The sequence below is a fragment of the Oreochromis aureus genome, linkage group 15, assembly GCF_013358895.1.
Source record: "Oreochromis aureus strain Israel breed Guangdong linkage group 15, ZZ_aureus, whole genome shotgun sequence".
Taxonomy (NCBI): domain Eukaryota; kingdom Metazoa; phylum Chordata; class Actinopteri; order Cichliformes; family Cichlidae; genus Oreochromis; species Oreochromis aureus.
In genome coordinates, this window is record NC_052956.1 from 30636414 (window position 1) to 30655093 (window position 18680).

The 18680-nt window shown below is 40.6% G+C and overlaps 1 protein-coding gene across 1 annotated transcript; it reads left to right on the forward strand.

Annotated features, from left to right (window-relative positions):
• Window positions 1-3301: 3301 nt before the first annotated feature.
• LOC120433293 (translation initiation factor IF-2-like) lies at window positions 3302-5239 on the forward strand. The gene is made up of 2 exons (XM_039599338.1): window positions 3302-4760; window positions 4975-5239. The coding sequence occupies exon 1, from the start codon at window positions 3475-3477 to the stop codon at window positions 4360-4362; it is 888 nt and encodes a 295-aa protein (XP_039455272.1). The 5' UTR covers window positions 3302-3474; the 3' UTR covers window positions 4363-4760; window positions 4975-5239.
• Window positions 5240-18680: the final 13441 nt, after the last annotated feature.

Here is an 18680-nt window from a genome sequence, read left to right on the forward strand (position 1 = left end):
TTATATGGTTTAAAATATTTTAAGGTGTTCTTGGATGCTTTGAAATACATAAATACAATAAATACATGATTATAATGCATATGAGAAGGTATTTATTTGTTGCATCCATCAGATACTGATGATTTTGAAAGGCCTATCAATCCAGCTGGGGTCCAGAATTTCCTCTTTAAGATAAGATAAGATAAGCTTTATTAGTCCCACACGTGGGAAATTTGTTTTGTCACAGCAGGAAGTGGACAGTGCAAAAGTTATGAAGCAAAAATTAGAATAAAATAAAATAAGAATAAATACAGTACACAACTGTACAGAATAGAATAAAATAAAATGCTATATACAGTAGAATAAAATAGAATAAAATATACAATAAGATAAAAATAGAATACAAATGCTATATACAACTGAGTAAAAATACAACGATGCCAGAAAAGATTATTGCACATTAGTGTTATTGCACATTTGTGGATGTGTGTGTTTGATCAGTTGAAGTCTTTGTTGTGGAGTCTGACAGCAGTGGGGAGGAAAGACCTGCACCGTGGGTGCCGCAGTCTCCCACTGAAGGAGCTGCTCAGTGCTGTCACAGTCTCATGCATGGGGTGGGAGATGTTGTCCAACAGGGATGACAGCTTAGCCGCCATTCTCCTGTCACTCACCACCTCCACTGGGTCCAGAGGGCATCCTAGAACAGAGCTGGCCCTGCGGATCAGCCTGTTCAGTCTCTTCCTGTCCTCCGCAGAGATGTTGCCACCCCAGCAGACCACACCATAAAAGATGGCTGAGGCCACCACAGAGTCATAGAAGGTCTTCAGGAGTGGGCCCTCCACTCCAAATGACCTGAGTCTCTGCAGCAGGTACAGCCTGCTCTGCCCTTTCCTGTAGAGGGCGTCTGAATTATGAGTCCAGTCCAGTTTGCTGTTCAGATGAACACCAAGATACCTGTAGCTGTCCACAGCCTCAATGTCCATACCTTGGATGTTCAGTGGTTGCAGTTTCCAAAAGTCTTGGGGATTGACAAGATGTTTTTTGGTAAACGTGAGACAACGTGTCAAACGTGTCACAAATGACTTCCTGAGCAGTAAGGATTCCTATGAGATTCCTAGTCTAAATTTCCTGCCTTGGCTCTTGACTTCTTTATTAAGATGCTGTGAAGTAGCCTTTTCCCAGTCTAATATATTAAAATATGTATGAACATTTTGGTCATTACTCCATGCAATCCTTGTAATTTTAGAGATTTTCTTTAGCAAACACTCCTCTGGAAGCCAGGTTGCATATTCTGCCAGGTGCTCCAGTTGTTTGACCTTCCATCTCCTCAGTGAGTGGAATTTACATTGTGACCGATCTAAGCTTGCGTATTTGACATAGCATCCATAAGATCCTGAATGAACTGTGATTAACCACTTGTGGGATTTTTTAAAAACTCCTCTTTTTTTTCTGGAAAGCTCAGATCAGTTTCACTTGCCTCACCCAGGCCTCATTACTGCCAGACTTGTTGAATCAAGAATTCACTTAAAAACAAACAAACACTAATGCTAATCAAAAAGAACATTAAGTCTCACGTTTACCAAAAAACATCTTGTCAATCCCCAAGACTTTTGGAAAATATTTTCTGACAATAGTGGAAGGACTGCATTTCATTACGTCTGACATGAAGTACTGCTACAAAGCATTTTGTACTAAGTACATCATAGTACATCATCAGTCAGACATGGTGGTGGAATTGTGATGGTCTGGTGCTGCTTTGTTCCTTCAGGCAAGGATAACTGTGGAGCCATGAATGCTCTCCACAGAAAATCCCTAAGCAGCAGGACAATGATCCAAGACACACCAGCAAGTCCACCTCTGAATGGCTCAGAAAACAAAATGAAGGTTTTAGCCTGGCCTTGTGAAATTCCAGACTGAGATTTAGCTGGTTTGAAATGACCTTAAAGATACCATTCATGCCCAAAAATGCTCCACTGTGTTGATTAAAACAGTTCTGAAAAACCAGAGTTGTCCAAAATTCCTCCACAAAGAGTCACTGCCAGTTATTGCAAACGCTTGATTGCAGTTGTTGCTGTCAAGTGGGGCTCAACAATTATGAAGTTTAGGGAAGGATTTATTTTTTCCATTTATAAATAAAACCATAATTTAAAAACTGTATTTTACTTGGGTTATTGTATTAAAATTAGTTTGATGATCTGGAACATTTAAGTGTGATAAATATGTAAAAAGCCAAGAAATCAGGAAGGTGCAAAATACTTTGTGTCTTTTTAAAATGCAGATAGTTAGTAGTCTGAATTACTACACAAAAAATGAATTTTATTGCAACTGCAACAAAACCAGCAGAGCTCTGAGATGAGCAGAAAGAAACTTAATAGAGTCGAGCAGCTCTATCGGGGAGGGAAAGATGGCTGTGCAGCAAATCCATCAGCATCAGAAGAAAACAGTAAGGGAACCAAGAGCACAGTTTCTGAATCAAACCAGGTCACAGGATGAAGAAGGAAAGTGTGGTGAGGAAAAAACTTGCATAGCTGCAGGGAACTTTTAGTCAGTTGTACTCATTTTCATAGTCTGTGGGTTCAAAGCGTTATATTGAACTGAATTTGATTGTTGCTATCTAATTACTATACATGATACCTTTAACCTCCTAACATCCGCTAAGTCACTTGTAACCAGTTAAAGGGTAAGGTAAGTGCTAGTTTAACATCTCACCTAAATAGAATAGAATAGAATAGAATCTTTGGCATGCTCAAATCAAAATCTTATAATAGAAGATATGGTATGATATGATATGGTCAAACTGCTGTAAGAGACAGGATTTGGAAGGAAACGTCTTTCTGAAACTATGCTTGTTAAACATGTGGCTATAATCTAACTTAATTCTAACCCTACTGTTAAGTGGTTTGCCAATGACCTAGTGGTTGATGTTAGAGTTTATGGGTAAAATATGAAAAAAAATCTATGAAGTAAAGGCCCTCAGAAGGTTTGTTCCTGAAAAAAAGGAGATTTAAGATCATCTGATTAGCTGCACCAAATAGCTGTGCATATTGTTTAGTCACTTTGATGGACTTATAGACATTCAGCCTAAAAGCGCAGACAGCAGGAAGAAAATCAGAAGAAATGATAAGAACAAACAAAACAAAACACAAACATGTAGGGTTGGCTTATGTATGTATTTGAGTGTGTCTGTGTGTGTTTGTGTGTGTGTGGTTTTTTTTCTTACTTACTTGGAGGGTGTCGTTCTTACTCAAAAACGACACTGTGGTGGGGCGTGGTCTGTGGTGCCATGCGGACGCAACTGCATGGCATCCGCAATCACGCCGAGTTAAAGACACGGGGATTCAGGGTTGTGGGGTTGTATGTGGTGGCAAGGAGTCTGTGCGGCTGGCAGCTGAGAGCTGCAGTCGCACTGTGTGAATAAAGTTGGCTCTCAAATCAAACCCCTGGACCTGTCATGGGTCATCCTTGCCACAGTGGAGCCGAAACCCGGGAAGTGGCATGGCGGGTCCACACCCGAGCCAGGGAAGGGAGGAGCTGGCCCAGATAGTGGCCGAAATGGCGGCCACCCAGTGGGAGCAGGCGGCGGAGGTGCGCTGTCGACAGGAAGAGCTGCTGGCCCGGACTGAGCGCCACCTGGGGCGAATCGCAGAACTGGCGACAGTGCTCCAGGCCTGGGCAACACCGCCGCCGCCACCCCCACCAGCGCGTCCAGACGGTGGGGAGGCGGTGGAGGAACCTCGACAGCCGGAGGTGGTGGATGAGGCGCGAAGGGATCCGCACCTGCTGGAGGAGGGGGAGCAGCCGGGTGAAGGGCTGCTCCAGCCGAGAGCGGTGGAGGAGCCGCTCCAGCCGGAGGTGGCGGACGAGGCGCGCAGAGGTCTGCGCCTGCCGGTGGAGGAGGAGCCGTGCCGCGAAGGGCTGCTCCCGCCGGGAGCGGTGGTGGAGCCGCTCCAGCCGGAGGTGGACGAGGCGCTAGAGGGTCCGTGCCCGCTGGAGGTGGAGGTTCCGCTGCGTGAGGGGCTGCTCCAGCTGGGAGCGGTGGAGGAGCTGCCCCAGCCGGAGATGGCGGAGTTGCCAGTGCCAGGGGAGTATGCGCAACCTGGGGCCGAGGGCGAGGAGCAAGTCATTCCGGAGCGACGGATGCCGCCCGTGAGCCGGGGCTCGCCAGGTGGCCGGCCTCCGGACCAGCATCGCCGCCGCCACTGGAGGCGTGGCCGGCCTCCGGAAGGGACACGGCCCTGTCACCGGGTTGGAAGCCGGTTGGAGGGAGTAGGTTCGGCCGGATGGCTCCCCGGCCTCAATCGGGCGATGGGGGTATGTGGTGGGGCGTGGTCTGTGGTGCCTTGCGGACGCACCTGCATGGCATCCGCAATCACGCCGAGTTAAAGACACGGGGATTCAGGGTTGTGGGGTTGTATGTGGTGGCAAGGAGTCATGAGAGCCAACTTTATTCACACAGTGAATAAAGTCAAATCAAACCCCTGGACCCGTCATGCGTCATCCTTGCCACAGACACCCTACAACCTTTGAATACAAACTTAACCTAAAAGAGCACATATTTCAGAATTTACCGTGACCAGTGCAACAATGGCAAAGGACACCTTGTGGGACTCCCTCCTTATGCCTGTTGTGACAAAATGACAGCTGGCTACTTGATACCTTGGCATGAGAACGTGTTTGAAAATCTAAACACATTGTCCAAGTCCACAGAGGATCTGCACTGGAGGAAATACATATCTGCATCTTTGATGAGGAATTTCCTTCACATAACCTTTATTTATTTGGTAATTTAATGTGGTTATATTTTTAAAACGTATCAGAACTTTGAAAAATACAATACACTGTCCGTTATTGCATTTCTGACTGTGACTGAATAATTAGTAGGTTCTACTGTACTTGCTATACCATGAACATAAAATAAGCAGCTAAGTGTATGTCTGAACAGACTGTTGTGGGCTTTTGATCTTTGCCTGACTCTTTTTCCTTTATCTCTGTTAGATCAAAATTTCTTTGATCAACGCTCTTCCATTCTGTATCTGCAAGTTCTGCAGGATACTGAACCCCAAATTACCCCTGATGAATCCTCATGTGTGGGCACGATGGCATGTGAGTGTGTGCTTAATAGGTAAAACACATTCAAAGGTGTTGAATTAATATATGTGTGAATGGCTGAATCTAGTATATTGTGTAAATGTTCTTTGACTGTAGAGGTAGAAGATGATTATATATGTAAAAATCAATTTAATGCCTTCATTCTTCAGTAGCCGTGCATTTTTTTTTTTTTTTTTTTTTTTTTTTTTAAGGTTGTGTTTAGATAATTATGATCATAACCACCACAAATGAAGACGTCTCATGGAAAGTATTATCATTTTGAAATATTTAGAAAAGCAAACATTTGATTCTCTTTAAACTAGTGCCTCTTATAGTGATATACTTAGATAAATTGCATACAAATTACAATTGTGTAATACATACACCAGAATAGAACAGCTGCCTTTTTTATGGCCTATATCTACACAAAACTATCTAAACTACATTTTCTTTAGTATTGCACACCCGTGCAAATAGCATTCTGCACAAAGAACCCCAAACTTTGATGTTCACCGCATATCAGTGTTAAGTTACAGAATAATAAAATTAGTTTAGAATTTCACTCACTAAAACTGAGGCACAAATTTCTTGGATGTTACATACCACACACAGATAATTCCAGATAAGCTTATTTCAGTAAATGGACTTGGGAGGCGGGACATGTCAGAAGGCACTAAGCTATTAAAGGGAGAATTTAACTATTGAGATCATATTTTATCAATGAAATTGAACTTTTTAAATTCGGAATTCAAGGAAACTGACCTACTTTTGGAGGAAGTTTCCACTGGTCATTAGAGGAACTGCACTTTTATGGTTGCATTTTTAGCACTTGAAGTTGATGTTTGGGGTTATATAATGGCTGAGTCAAAGCTCGGTCTATATAATATACAGAGTAATAAGACCTACAAATACTTCTGTTTCAAGCTCAGGTCCTCTACCCAAGGCCTGGTAGCTTGAGGGTTCTGCGCATCTTAGCTGTTCCCAGGACTGTGCTCTTCTGGACAGAGATCTCAGATGTTCTTCCTGGGATCTGCTGAATCGATGTCTCATTCATTCTTGGCATACAGCTTGATGTCGTCCATGTACAGGAGGTGGTTGACAACTGCTCCATTCTGTAGTCGGTATCCAGTCTTGTTAATGATCTCACTGAGGGTGTTCAGTATGCAGAACAGCAGTGGGGACAGAACATCTCCTTGGTAGATCACCCTCAATGGTGACTTGGGTTAATGGCTTGAAGTTGGCCTCTAGTGTTGTTGGCCACACCCCTATTGAGTTCCTGATGAAGGCTCTTAGGATCCTGTTGATCTTATATAGTTCTAGGCATTCCAGGATCCAGGTGTGGGGCACTGAGTCATAAGCCTTCTTGTAGTCAGTCCAGGCAGTGGACAAGCTGATCAGCTAAGTCTTGCAGTCTCGGCTGCAAGACTCGGTCTACCAGTAGCTGGTGTTTTGCGCCTCTGGTATTCTTGCCAATTCCTTTCTGTGCCCCATGTATTGAGCCATATGCCTGTTCATTTTAGCTGCTATGATGCCTGACAGGAATGTAGTACTGAGGCGGGTTATTGGGCAGTAGTTGGATGAGACCAGTCTCTTTTGGGGGTCCTCTGGGATCTGTCTGGCCTTTGGTTAGCCATTCCGGGAGTCTCTCATCAACTAGCAGTTGGTTCATTTGTGCTGTCAGATGTGGACTAAATGGAAAAAAAAAGAAACTCTGTAGCACTTAAATGACAGAAATGATAATGAGGCAATCACCTACAGGTGAAAAAAACGGAACTTGGGCCCATTATGAATTCACAGTGAAAGGAAGAAGCTCAGTATGTGAAGGGATATTTGCTTGAGATCACATATAAGGATCTCATGAAAGTGTCATTATGATTTATGGATGTCAAATGCACATTAGTAACATATGACTTTGGTGAATTTAGGTTGTCAAGATCTCATTTTCCATGTGCCGTATCTTTGAATAGAGATTTTAGCTCAGTGATATTAATAACATGCATGAATGGTTAGGCTTTTTTTTTTTAGAAAGAAATTTGTTGCAGTGATTTCTTCCTCCTCCTCCTCTTTTTGCTATTAGCAAGCAATCAATGGTCAATTGCCTTTTTAATGCCTTCTTCAGGATCTTGTTGAAAGTTAGACACACTTCAAGGTATCCGCCTCAACTTCTTCCACTACTGCCCCTTCATTTCTGCTCATAAGTGGGCACAAATAATAAAGATAATGTTCCCTGAGTAAGGATTTCACATTTTCTCCTTACTTGTACCTCGTTATTAGTTAGAGCAGTACAGCAGTGAAAATTAATTTTCTTTTCATTTAGAGTGGACATTAACATGATTAATTTCAGCATGAAGTGGAGGAAACTGGAGGATTGCTGCAATATGAGAAGTGAAATCAATTTGCTGTGATGTGAGAAGAGCTGGGAAATGTGGGGTACAAACAAGTATGAAATTACCTCTCTGTCTTTTCCTCTAATAGGAATAGAGTATCATTTGGCACAGCCCCTTTGTGCCAGAAATGTGACCCTCTCTGTGGGATGAAAAGAACTTGAAAATGAAATCCTCTCTATCTATCAGCCATTATTTCAATATTGCACACATCACTTGTGCAGTTAGCAAGTAGAAAAATCAATTTAAAAGTAAAGATAAGAGCAAACCATTTAATTCAGTATTGCATCTTTTATTTTGCACCACTGAGTCTGTGCATTCACTGCAAACAGAGAATCTTCATTTTCTGAATCACAACCACCTGATTTTAGTAATGGCTAAACGATACCACGACATCACAACTATGTGAGAAAACCGTTAATATACAACTCTTCAGCACAACAGAAGAATAAGGGAGGTCCAAAACTGATTTGGACCTTTCAGTCCTTTACCAAAGCATGGATGACCAGGGTATCAGAAAACAATTTCTTTACAGGGCTTTGCACATTAGTACAAATGGCCAAGGCAAACCAGGAAAACCAGCCCCAGACCAAAACCATGCAAAAGTATTCTTTTAGCAATCTTTTTTTGAAATAGAGCTGATGTTGGTGCCATCTAGCTGAAGATCTATGTTAATAGATCCTTCAATAGGCATTGACTGTTGACAAATTCAATTTTTTGCTGTAAAGGCTGGATTTGTCAAATCCAGTCGTTTAAAGTCCACAGAGGATTCAGAGCCAGAAGGTCCCAAAAGCTACAGGTTCATCTATTCCACTGCATTCTGAATATCTCACAAATGTTTTTTGGCAGTAACATAAGGTGAATCCTACCCTGTACTGTATTGTCATTACCCTATGTTATATATTGTCCTTAAAATGGGCATATTCAATATTGGTCGAGAACAGCAGAAATTGTAATTATTGTTAACTGGCTGGCACTTATTGTAGTTTTCTACTCTAACTGAGCACTCAAAACATTTTACCACAAGCCTTACTTTTCTAACCACACACACATTCCTATACCTAAGTATATTGTCTCACATTTATCCACACATTTGCCGACTGATGCACTGGGAGAAACCCAGGGTTTGGTATCTTACCCAAGGACACGTGCAGACATGAACACCCAATAAGCAAATCACCGACCTTCTGATTAGTAGATCGCTCTCTCTACCTCCTGAGCCACAGCTACTACAGCAACTTTGATGGACACCTTGAGGTCAGAGGTCAAATGTGACATTATATTTTAGAACTTTCTGTGGTTCTTTTAATATGTTAACATTACACACCACAACTGTAAGAATCATAGTTTGTTGTAAGGCCTCCTTATACACACTACACTCACTCCTATATGCCCCTTGTTTAAATTACTACTTTCCTGTCTGTGTTTATAAGTCATGCCCTTGTCCTGGATACGTCTTTTTTTAAGTTGCTATCCTGTTTTGATTATGAATGAAGTTGGAAAAAAGAAAAAGACAAAGAAATCACATTGTTGTGTTTATAGACAGAAAGAATGACACGCATGCATGCACGCACGCATGGACACACACAAATGGTACATAAAACCATAACCTCCTTGGCTAAGAAATTTTTTCTAACCAGACTATGCTAAGTAATAATGAAACTTCTAGCTCCCAAGTTATCCAGTCAATATAATCAGTTTTAAAAGTTGTATTATTTTTAATAAAATATGATTACTTTAATAGTTGGTACCCACTGAGTGAAATTCTGTATCTTTGCATTAAATGACCTCTGCTATTCTTTTCTGTCTTCACTGAGGTTTAATAGATGTTAAGCCTATATTAGTAAATGCTTGTTTATTTATTTGTTTGTCTTGTCTGTCCAATGGGAAACTGAGAACCTTTACTTCTCAGTTGTTTTATATTTACAGGTATATGAGACCATAATAAAAAAGTATATCAAACCACAAACTCAGATCTATCAGATCTTTTATTTGAAGGTGACTACATGTAACTAATTTGTTTATACGCGACTATCCTAAGAATGAATTTCTAGCCTAGGAGGGCTGGGGACTAGCAAAGTTAGTTGAAGACAAAGTGTGAGGCATGTGAATTATTTGGCCTGCTGAATGTGTAACACACCTGGCAGAGTGATAAGGGAGAGATGCTGGAGGCCTCTTACCCCTGATGGTCTCCCATTAGTCACTGACTTTGACATTGACATATGCTCCTTCAGCCCTTTAGTACTTTTTTCCCCTTTCAAATACTAGCTTGTACCTCATTGTTTGCTGAGTTTTCATGCTTTGTTCATGTTTAACTAAAATTTGGAAGCATTAGCCTTTCTCTCATTCGTACAAGGAAGAATGTAAAAGCATAGTTTCGTCTTAAATGGAGCCACAAGGGTGTAATTTTTTGTTCTGTTGTTCTCCATTCAGCTGAAATTTAATGATAATGCAACTAATATTTAAGGGCAATGATTACAAAAACATTTAAACCATGCTAAAGCAAGCTTGTCACAAATCACTGAGACAAAATGAAGGGCTGTAAATCCTCAAGGCTAAGTTGGAGTCCAGAGACTGGACATCAAGGTTGATCAGAATGAAGCGATTGTCATCCGTCACACTGCCGCTAAGAGGCGTGAAGGCCAGAGAGGAGGCTCTGTCCTTGGTACCATCTGGATGCTGAAAGTCATCACACTCAACAGATCAAGATGGATTGCTAAAATCTTCGTCTTATCTCTGCATGCTGAGGATCTCTGTTGGGAGCCCAATGAAGACAGATGGGCACTAATGTGGGTTGATTTTGTGGGCACTCTGTGCCATTCCTCTGGCTGGAGCGACAGGATGGATAAGTTGATGTCCTTGACTGCTGGGATGACTCAAATTCTGAGGTAGCACTGGGAAAGAACCTCTGAATGATTAGAGGGGTAAAGGTGAGATGGGCTGCCAATGTTTTTCATCAGCTGGTCTGAGGCAGAGCATTGATATATGATGGTAGTTTGCCTCTAGCTCTCAGTCTGGTGGATCAATAGGGTGAGAGGGAAGGGAGAGATCTCATGAAGCTGCTTTGGACTGAAAATGATGGCAGGTCTTTCTTCCAAACCCTCAGACACCAGTGAGTAACTGAGACTGTGATTATATGTGGAACACTACACAGCAACCACAGAAAATCATCACTCCTCAGTGGGCTGAGCTACTTTCTGCAAGTATATGAAAATACTTCTGAAGTTGCCCTTGTTTGCTGTCAGCTCATTCAGTCTGTTCTTCTTTTCTTCGAGTTTTCAGTTTTGATTATGTTTTGTAACCTCAGAGACATTAAGAAGAGGGGTGTAACCTGAAGTAGTAAAGAGAGCAGTGAAAGGCCTTACCACTGTCTGTGGAAATTTTAACATGCACGCATGTAGTTGGATGGAAAATCAGTTCCAGACATGTAACAAAAAATCAGTGCCTTAAATCAGGACTTACAATGTTACTGCTTGAAACTATCAAACAATCAATTACTTTTGACCATGTTTTGCACACTAAAATATTGCAGACTATTTAACTGGTCAAGTAAAGCAGCTCTGAATTTTGTATAGTCAAAAGATCTATAAAAGTAGTGGCGAAACACACTAATTATTAAAATACAATACATCTTTCTATAGCATCTATGCTGTTGTTGTCACACTAATGCAAAATTGGAAGTGTGACTTCCCAAATTGGGACAAAGGACCATGTGTGTGCACCGCAAGACCCTTTACTTTAATGCAACATCAATCCATTTGCTTCTGCTTTTCAGGGTCACAGGAGCCTGTCCCAGCTGTCTTAGGGCAAGAGGCAGGGTACACCCTGGACAGGTCACCAGTCTGTCGCAGGGATAACACACAGACAAAGACAGTCATACAGACACACCACACAGAGAATTTGTGGAATTGAACTCAGGACCTTCTTGCTGTGAGGCAACAGTGCTAACCACCGTGCCACCGCGCTGAACTTTGATGCAACATTATACAAATATTTTAAATTAAAACTACTACTGACTATAGATCTACAGCTAGGTATAAGAAGAATGTAGTTTGGCATTCAAAAGTAAAGCGAAGAGACTAACAAAATAGTCTAAGGAGCTTGGAAAGAAAAGCAGCTGAACTTCTTTAATTTGCTTGAAGACATTTCACCTCTCATCCAAGAAGCTTCTTCAGTTCTAAGGTCAAATGGTGGAGAGTCACAAATTTTAAGCCCTATGGGTGTGTCCCCCAAGAGCATCATGGACCCCCTATTGATCCTCTGCTTAATCACACGAGCCAAAGTGTGAAAACGGGTGTCTGTCTTCAACGAACATTCCTCTAAAGTGCGTGACTAAGAAGCTGGCTCCAGCCTTTCTGGGCCCTTCCATTATCCAGCACATCATAAACCTGGTTACCGTTCGGTTGACGTTGCCCTCCTCCATGAGGTTCCACCCCACATTTCATGTCTCCCGACTCAAGCCTCTGTGTTTTTCTCGCCTGTCTCCCTTCCTCCAGCCTGCCTCGCTTCCTCGACCACCAGGTAGTTCCTCTTAGTTTGTTTCTTTCTGGATATTGGTCACCATTATCTGCCTGCGCTGTCACCAGCCCGCACTCTACTCGCCTCAGCCACCATCTCCTCACACCCCCTGCCCAAGCCTATAACCAAACTTGTGACAACTAAGTTTTCCAACTCTCTCACCTCACGTAACCCTCGTCTTCCTCTCAGTGTGCATTCACTAATCTCTGCTCTCTTTCCTTCCCTGTAGACACCAGTTATTCCCATGATAGCAGAATTGTGTTGTTGTTACTCTGTCACTGTAAATAAATCATCTACACTGTAGCTAAACTTGTCTGTGTGCTCTGCTACCGGGGTCCACCCAAGTTATTCCACACAAGGTGTTCCATGACTGGGATGGAAACCACATTGCTCCTACCGAATCTGAGGAGGAAAGAAAGTTTCATAGTCAAAGTTTTACTTGTAAGCACTCAATTCCTTTCTATTGAATACTCTGCATGTAAGAAAAAAATACTTACATTTTGTACTTTGCACTGTCAAGTTTTTGTAAAAAGGTCTGCTCAAAATACAATTTCTGTCTAAAATCATCTAAATAATTCTATAAAAATGACAGTTATTTATAGCACACTACTGCATTCTGTAAGTATCTATTGCTAAGTTTACTTTCTTTTGCGTGCCAGCTGTAATTAAACACTATTCTCTGATATTGTGCCATGAGCTTAAAATTAACTGAATATGACTGCAATCATACAATAACTCCACCAATAGCAAGCGATACACTATAATCTCTTGGTCATGGTATTAGCCAGACAGAGTCTGCTCACTGACTGCTTCTTCGCTGCTCAATAGTGAGCTGCTAACCTGGCAGAGCTCACTTGAACCCTGACACAGACAGGGCGGAAACAGCAAGGCACCGAGGACCAGTGAGCCATTTAAACTTGCTGACTTGTATCATTTTTACTGGAATGTTATGAATGGCTTCAATAAATCAATTTGATTAAAAGAAACATATCTGTCATGTTAATTTAATAGCATATTGGACACTGTTAGTGTTCGGCGTGGGTGGCATAACAAAGATTGATAGAGCTGAAACACATTCAGGTGGATTGATGGGGTTCCATTTGATTTCATTACTATGGTTCAGTGTTCAAACAGCCAAATGATATGGAAGTGCCAGTGAGTGTGATTATGTGCTTTTAGTCATTTTTCAAGTAGGCTGACTTAATGACAGCTAGAGCTGTATCTTTGTTCTTGTAAGGTATAAAAGAGGGAAAATAAGCAATGGAAGATTTTTCTGATGGAATGCAACATGAAGCTAAAGTATGTTAAAAACATTAGAGCATACAAGTTTAACCTTTCATTTTCACTTTGCTGCTTTACATGTCCCGAGAAGACAAACAGTATTCTTTAAACATATGACTAAATGCCAAAAACACTATAGAGGACCTATATTATAAAGTAAATTCTGGGTATAACGGAACACAATTAAGCTTCGGATAACAAATGAAGGACAAAACATGATGATCTTCTAAATTTTCACAAATTTAGAAGATCATCATTTAGCCTTGAGAAATAGTTTCCTGCTTTGTAAGAAAGCCCTCCCTAAAGCTAGAACATCTTATTATTCATCATTGATTGAACAAAATCAGAACAACCCTAGGTTTCTCTTCCACACTGTAGCCAGGCTGACAAAAAGTCAGAGCACTGTTGAACCAACCATTCTTTTAACGTTAACTAGTAATGACTTCATTATTGTAGGGTCTACCTTACAATAGACAGCATCTTGAGGCAGTTGTTACTGTGATTTGGCGCTGTATTTTTTTTTAAAAAAGAAAGAAAAAAAGAAAACATTTTACATTTTACATTTCTTCACTGCATGTCCCATTTAATTTTCTCCAGATTAAATGCAATAGCAGAATTATGTAGATTATGTATCCTTCTAGAAGCCCACAGGGTAATGCCTCTCGGCGGTTATTTTGAACTTTTTAAATCACATTCAAATGTGATTTAAAACGTTTTTCCCACTAGAGTGAAAATCCTACTACATAGCAAACATTTCAATGACATGAAAGCTTCAAAACTAGCTTAAACAGAATACATACACTGATGAAACTGAACACATCATGATTGGCTGAAATGTTACTGCTTTCACATAGTGATTTGCTCTCTGGGACAGGGGTGGGACTAACTTCATCTTTTCATGTGCATAATGTCTCCCCTTCATAATGTCTCTGGTATATATATTAAAGTCAAGCAAGCAGCTATAATTGCTCAAAATGAAGCCACTGCTACCAGTGTCTGCTGGATACTACTTTCCCTTCATGGCTCTCAAATTGAATCCCATTCAAAAACGTATTTAGTTATTGTTTTTTCAATGGCTCATTATGGCCTAAATTGCCTCAACGTGTGCTGCAGCTCATTTGGGAAAGTACTGCACTGCTAATACGGTCTGAAGTCTCACAAAAAGGCTTTCACGTCTGATGTGTCGACAGCTTCCTTTGGCTCAAATCCTAATCTCCTCAGTTCCTAGAATGTTCATTGGGCCTCGCTCATTTACCTTTCTTTTTCAGTCATTCTGTTATATATGTGCTGGTGTGCTTGGCATCATTGTCCTGTTGCATCACCCAGTTTTGGCTTATCAACTTTGGTATACAGAACTTTGAAGTCAACTCAATGACCGGGCTAGTTTTGCATCCACAGAACCGGGGCAACTTATGACTCATCACCCATCAACCATTGTGCTTGATAATTGGCATCAGGTATTTTGTAACTTTTCTGTGTTTAGTTTCATTGAAGCTAAACACATTGAATTCATTGAATATTTTCTACTTGTTAATAATCTTTCTCACTGTAGAATAATTGACTTAAAATTGTTTAGAAGGGGCCTTATAAAACCGTCCAAGACTTCCACACCTGCACATGGTCAAAATGCAAGCTTACACTACGCTGATTTTTAGTTAACCCAGTGCATTTATTTAGCAGCAGCTGGCTGCTACTTATATATCTTAATTTCCATGGATGAGGTAATGATGTACTTAGCTTTTCACACAGTGCTTCTGTATTTTGGCTTAATTTTTGTCAAATGAATCATAAAAAGTGTAATATGTCATGCTTTGTAGTTTAGTTGAGGTTGTATTTACCTGCTAAGGATCATGTTATTTTCATGTTTGGCCAAACCCATCAGATTTTCAAAACACATCATGTATCATTGAATCTGAGGCATATTACAGTGTCTCAGTTTGTTGGACAGCATTCACTGTAATAATAAGAATGCAGTTCATCTGATAATTGTCTACAGGTGAATTAAGGATAGACATTAATTACAAGCATGAGTGATTTCAATGATTCTCTGGTATCCTTTTTGATATATCATGTTCCACACCAGCAGGCCCTGCCACTTGACTCTCAAGAGTTACTGGTGTCCAACAATGTTAGAGAGAAATACGAGTCAGGGAAGTTGGCAGGAGAGGAACAGAGCATAACAATCAAGATCCATTTATCTTTACTGTGGCCATGTATACCAAGTAGCCACACTACCACCAGGCAAGCCCAGCTTTGACCTCATGAAAGATGACAACATGAGCCTTGTGTGCTCCATTTCTCCATTCCCTTGTCACTGAACACTGCCTGATTTTTACATTTTAATTCTAAGCACAAGAGATGAAAGATGAACTGATTTAAAATTGATGATGTTTGGAGCAAAGCTTCAAGTTACAGGTAAATTTGACCTTTATTTTTGTCTTAAAAAAAAAAAAAACTCTTTAAGGGATAAACCCACAATTTTGTTGTGTTTGTATAATAAAGGACTATTCTGTTCTGTCTTCACCCCACACTCATTCTAAATGTACGTGATAGTTTGTCCTAAACTTGACTACTGGACTTCCACACCTCTTTGTTTTGATTTTTTTCTTCTATCACTATTATACAAAAAACTTGCCTCACTTACTCACTAGCATCACATTATGATGGATGAAGACAAATGACCTGGTCTCTTATATTGAACAATATTTGAGAGAGCAGTAGGACGTAAGGAGAGAGGTGAGTAACGGAAGTGATGGAAAGGTAAGTGACAGAATGGAAATGCTGTAGGTGAAGTCAGATGCTGGAGACTTGGTGAAGAATTTTTTTAAAATTTTCAATTATAACAAAGTATACCAAACAATTGGAGGTCGTCCCTGGTGGAGATTTTACACCAGGAATTTAAATTCCTGAAGGAACCTCTGAAAATTAGCCAGCAGCAGGTGGAAACTCGCGCTGGTGAAAACGCACTGTGGGACTCGGTCAAGTCTTTAACTGAGAATGTCACCTATCACGTCTCGTTAATTCAACATTAACATCATAATAGATAAAGGTTAAAGATATTTAACCACCTTAAAAAAAAACTACAGGCAGACATTTTTTTATTACAAGAGACTCAAAGTCACAGCTACAGATGAACTTAAAACAGAGAAAAATTCAACAATCATATGATTCACCTGCAAAAAACCACTGGGGTGAGGGGAGGAAGACAACAAAAGACATGGACTCAAACTCACCATGTTATTTATTTATTCATTTATTTTTTACCTCTTTTCTCTGTTTTAATTTCAGCTGTTTAAATTATTTGATTCAATGGAGGCAATTTCCTGATGCATCAGTGATTTTCTGCTTTGGTGATGTTGGATCTGACCTAATTTGATACTGTTGGCTATCACATCATGCTCAGTAGGCTGAGGTACTGGGTGGGTGTATCAAGGTCTGCTCTGGAATAGTTAATATCGTAACAACCCTTTTCTGTACTGCATCCAAGTAAAGGTCCTCTTCCACTTCCCTTCCCTACAGTGTTCAAGAAGGTTCTGATTTAGAGCCCTTATTGTACATTTATTGCCCCTTTATTAAACTATTTGTTATGCAGATGACATTTAATTATTTAATTATATTTTAAGTTCCAAGAAGTGTCTAAGCTACAGTTCGTGAATAGCTGCTTAGAGTCTATTAAAAGTTGGATGGCTAACAACCTTCTTCAACTTAATGAAGAAAAAAACAAAAGTCATTGTGCCCCTGACAGAGGAGCACCAGGATACATCAGTGAACTCTTACATCCATACATCTCCACTCAGTCCCAGGGCCATGTTTTTAGGGCAGGGGTGGGGAAACTCCTGGCCTCAAGGGCCGGTCTCCTGCAGATTTTAGAAGTGTCTTTGATCCAAGACAGCTGATTTAAATTGCTAAATTACTTCCTGAACATGTCTTGAAGTTCTCCAGACGCCTGGTAATGAACTAATCATTTGATTCAGGTATGTTGACCGAGGGTGATATCTAAAACCTGCAGGACACCTGCCCTTGAGGCCTGGACATGCCTACCTCTGGTTCAGGGCCTGCTGGCTGTGCATAGCAGATTGAAAACTTAAGGAGACGGAGATGTTGCAGTGCTCCCCTGACTCAGTAATCCTCTCTCTGTGATCTTGTGGACTAAGTGGTTTCTTTTAAGCCTTGCGTTTTGTTAACTTTGTGATGTTTATCTTCAATGGTGCTCTATAAATAAAAATTTACTTATTACATTCACAAACTTGTTTAAGGATTTATTTGTACATATGATTACACACACATCTCTGAATATGTACACACAGGACTGAGTACAAACACACAAACCGGAATATATATGCTAGATTTCAATACACACATCATTAGCCCCACTGTGCTGTAGTGTTAGCGGACATGACAGCACAGTGGTATGTTTTTCCTACCACTGGCTCTAAAGCCTTGTGAGAGCTCATCAAGGACACAGACGATCCATTCGCCCTTGTTATGTTAGAGTTAGAAAATGGCTGTGCTGGAATATCCACTTAAGGCTAAGCCAATCTCTTCCTTTTGCATATCGCTGAAACATCACTTAACATTTCACCTCAACACTTCAACTTCAGCAGTGTCATAAAAGTGACACATATTACCTACTAAAGGAAATGGGAGCATGAAGTAGACCATAAATCACAACAAGCACCTTTCTCTTTGGAAACATGCTGATGAGTTTTCCAACTTAGGTCTAAATATTATGACTCAGTAAGGATGTACGTGAGCGTGCACACGTGCAATGGTGCTAACAACTTTTTTAATTTAAAAAAAAGCAAAACAAACAAAGACAACCCAAATAATGTTATGTTGTGGCTCGATGTCCTTAAACTGACGTGCAGAAGGGTACTCCAGGAGGACGTATTTTGCGTTTAATTGCCAGAGAAGACGAAAGGGAAAAAGATCTATCAGATGAATAAAGCTTTATAAAAAGAGATTGTGATACATTAGCATACAAAAAAAGTTGTACAAAAACATGTTTAACAGCTTAATGTAATCTTAATTCATTAGTGTAGTATATTACAGCAGCATGTGGATGGACTTGCACAAAATTGTATGCAACAGTTTCCACCTCACAGGGCAAAATACTTATTTTGCTTATTCCTCTATATCGTTGCAAGGAAACCATGTGAGAAGTCTTTTTTAGATTACTGTAATATTGCATAAAACACCATCCAATTTGTACACAAATTCTGAAAGAAGAAAAAGAGAACCCAATTAAACAAACTGAATTAAAATAATCCATATTTGTTTGAGGAATCCATCTTTTTTCTGCCACTTCTCCAGGTTCTAGTCACTGTTCTTGCTGTAGTACTGGAAGGACAGTATTTAATACTTGGATGAAAATATTTGGATGCAGTCAGTGACCTGAAGTCTAGAACTCACAAACCTCACCTTGAATTA

Coding starts and splice junctions, on each gene's coding strand:
- LOC120433293 (XM_039599338.1), top strand. CDS start 3,475: ATGGCGGGTCCACACCCGAGCCAGGGAAGGGAGGAGCTGGCCCAGATA.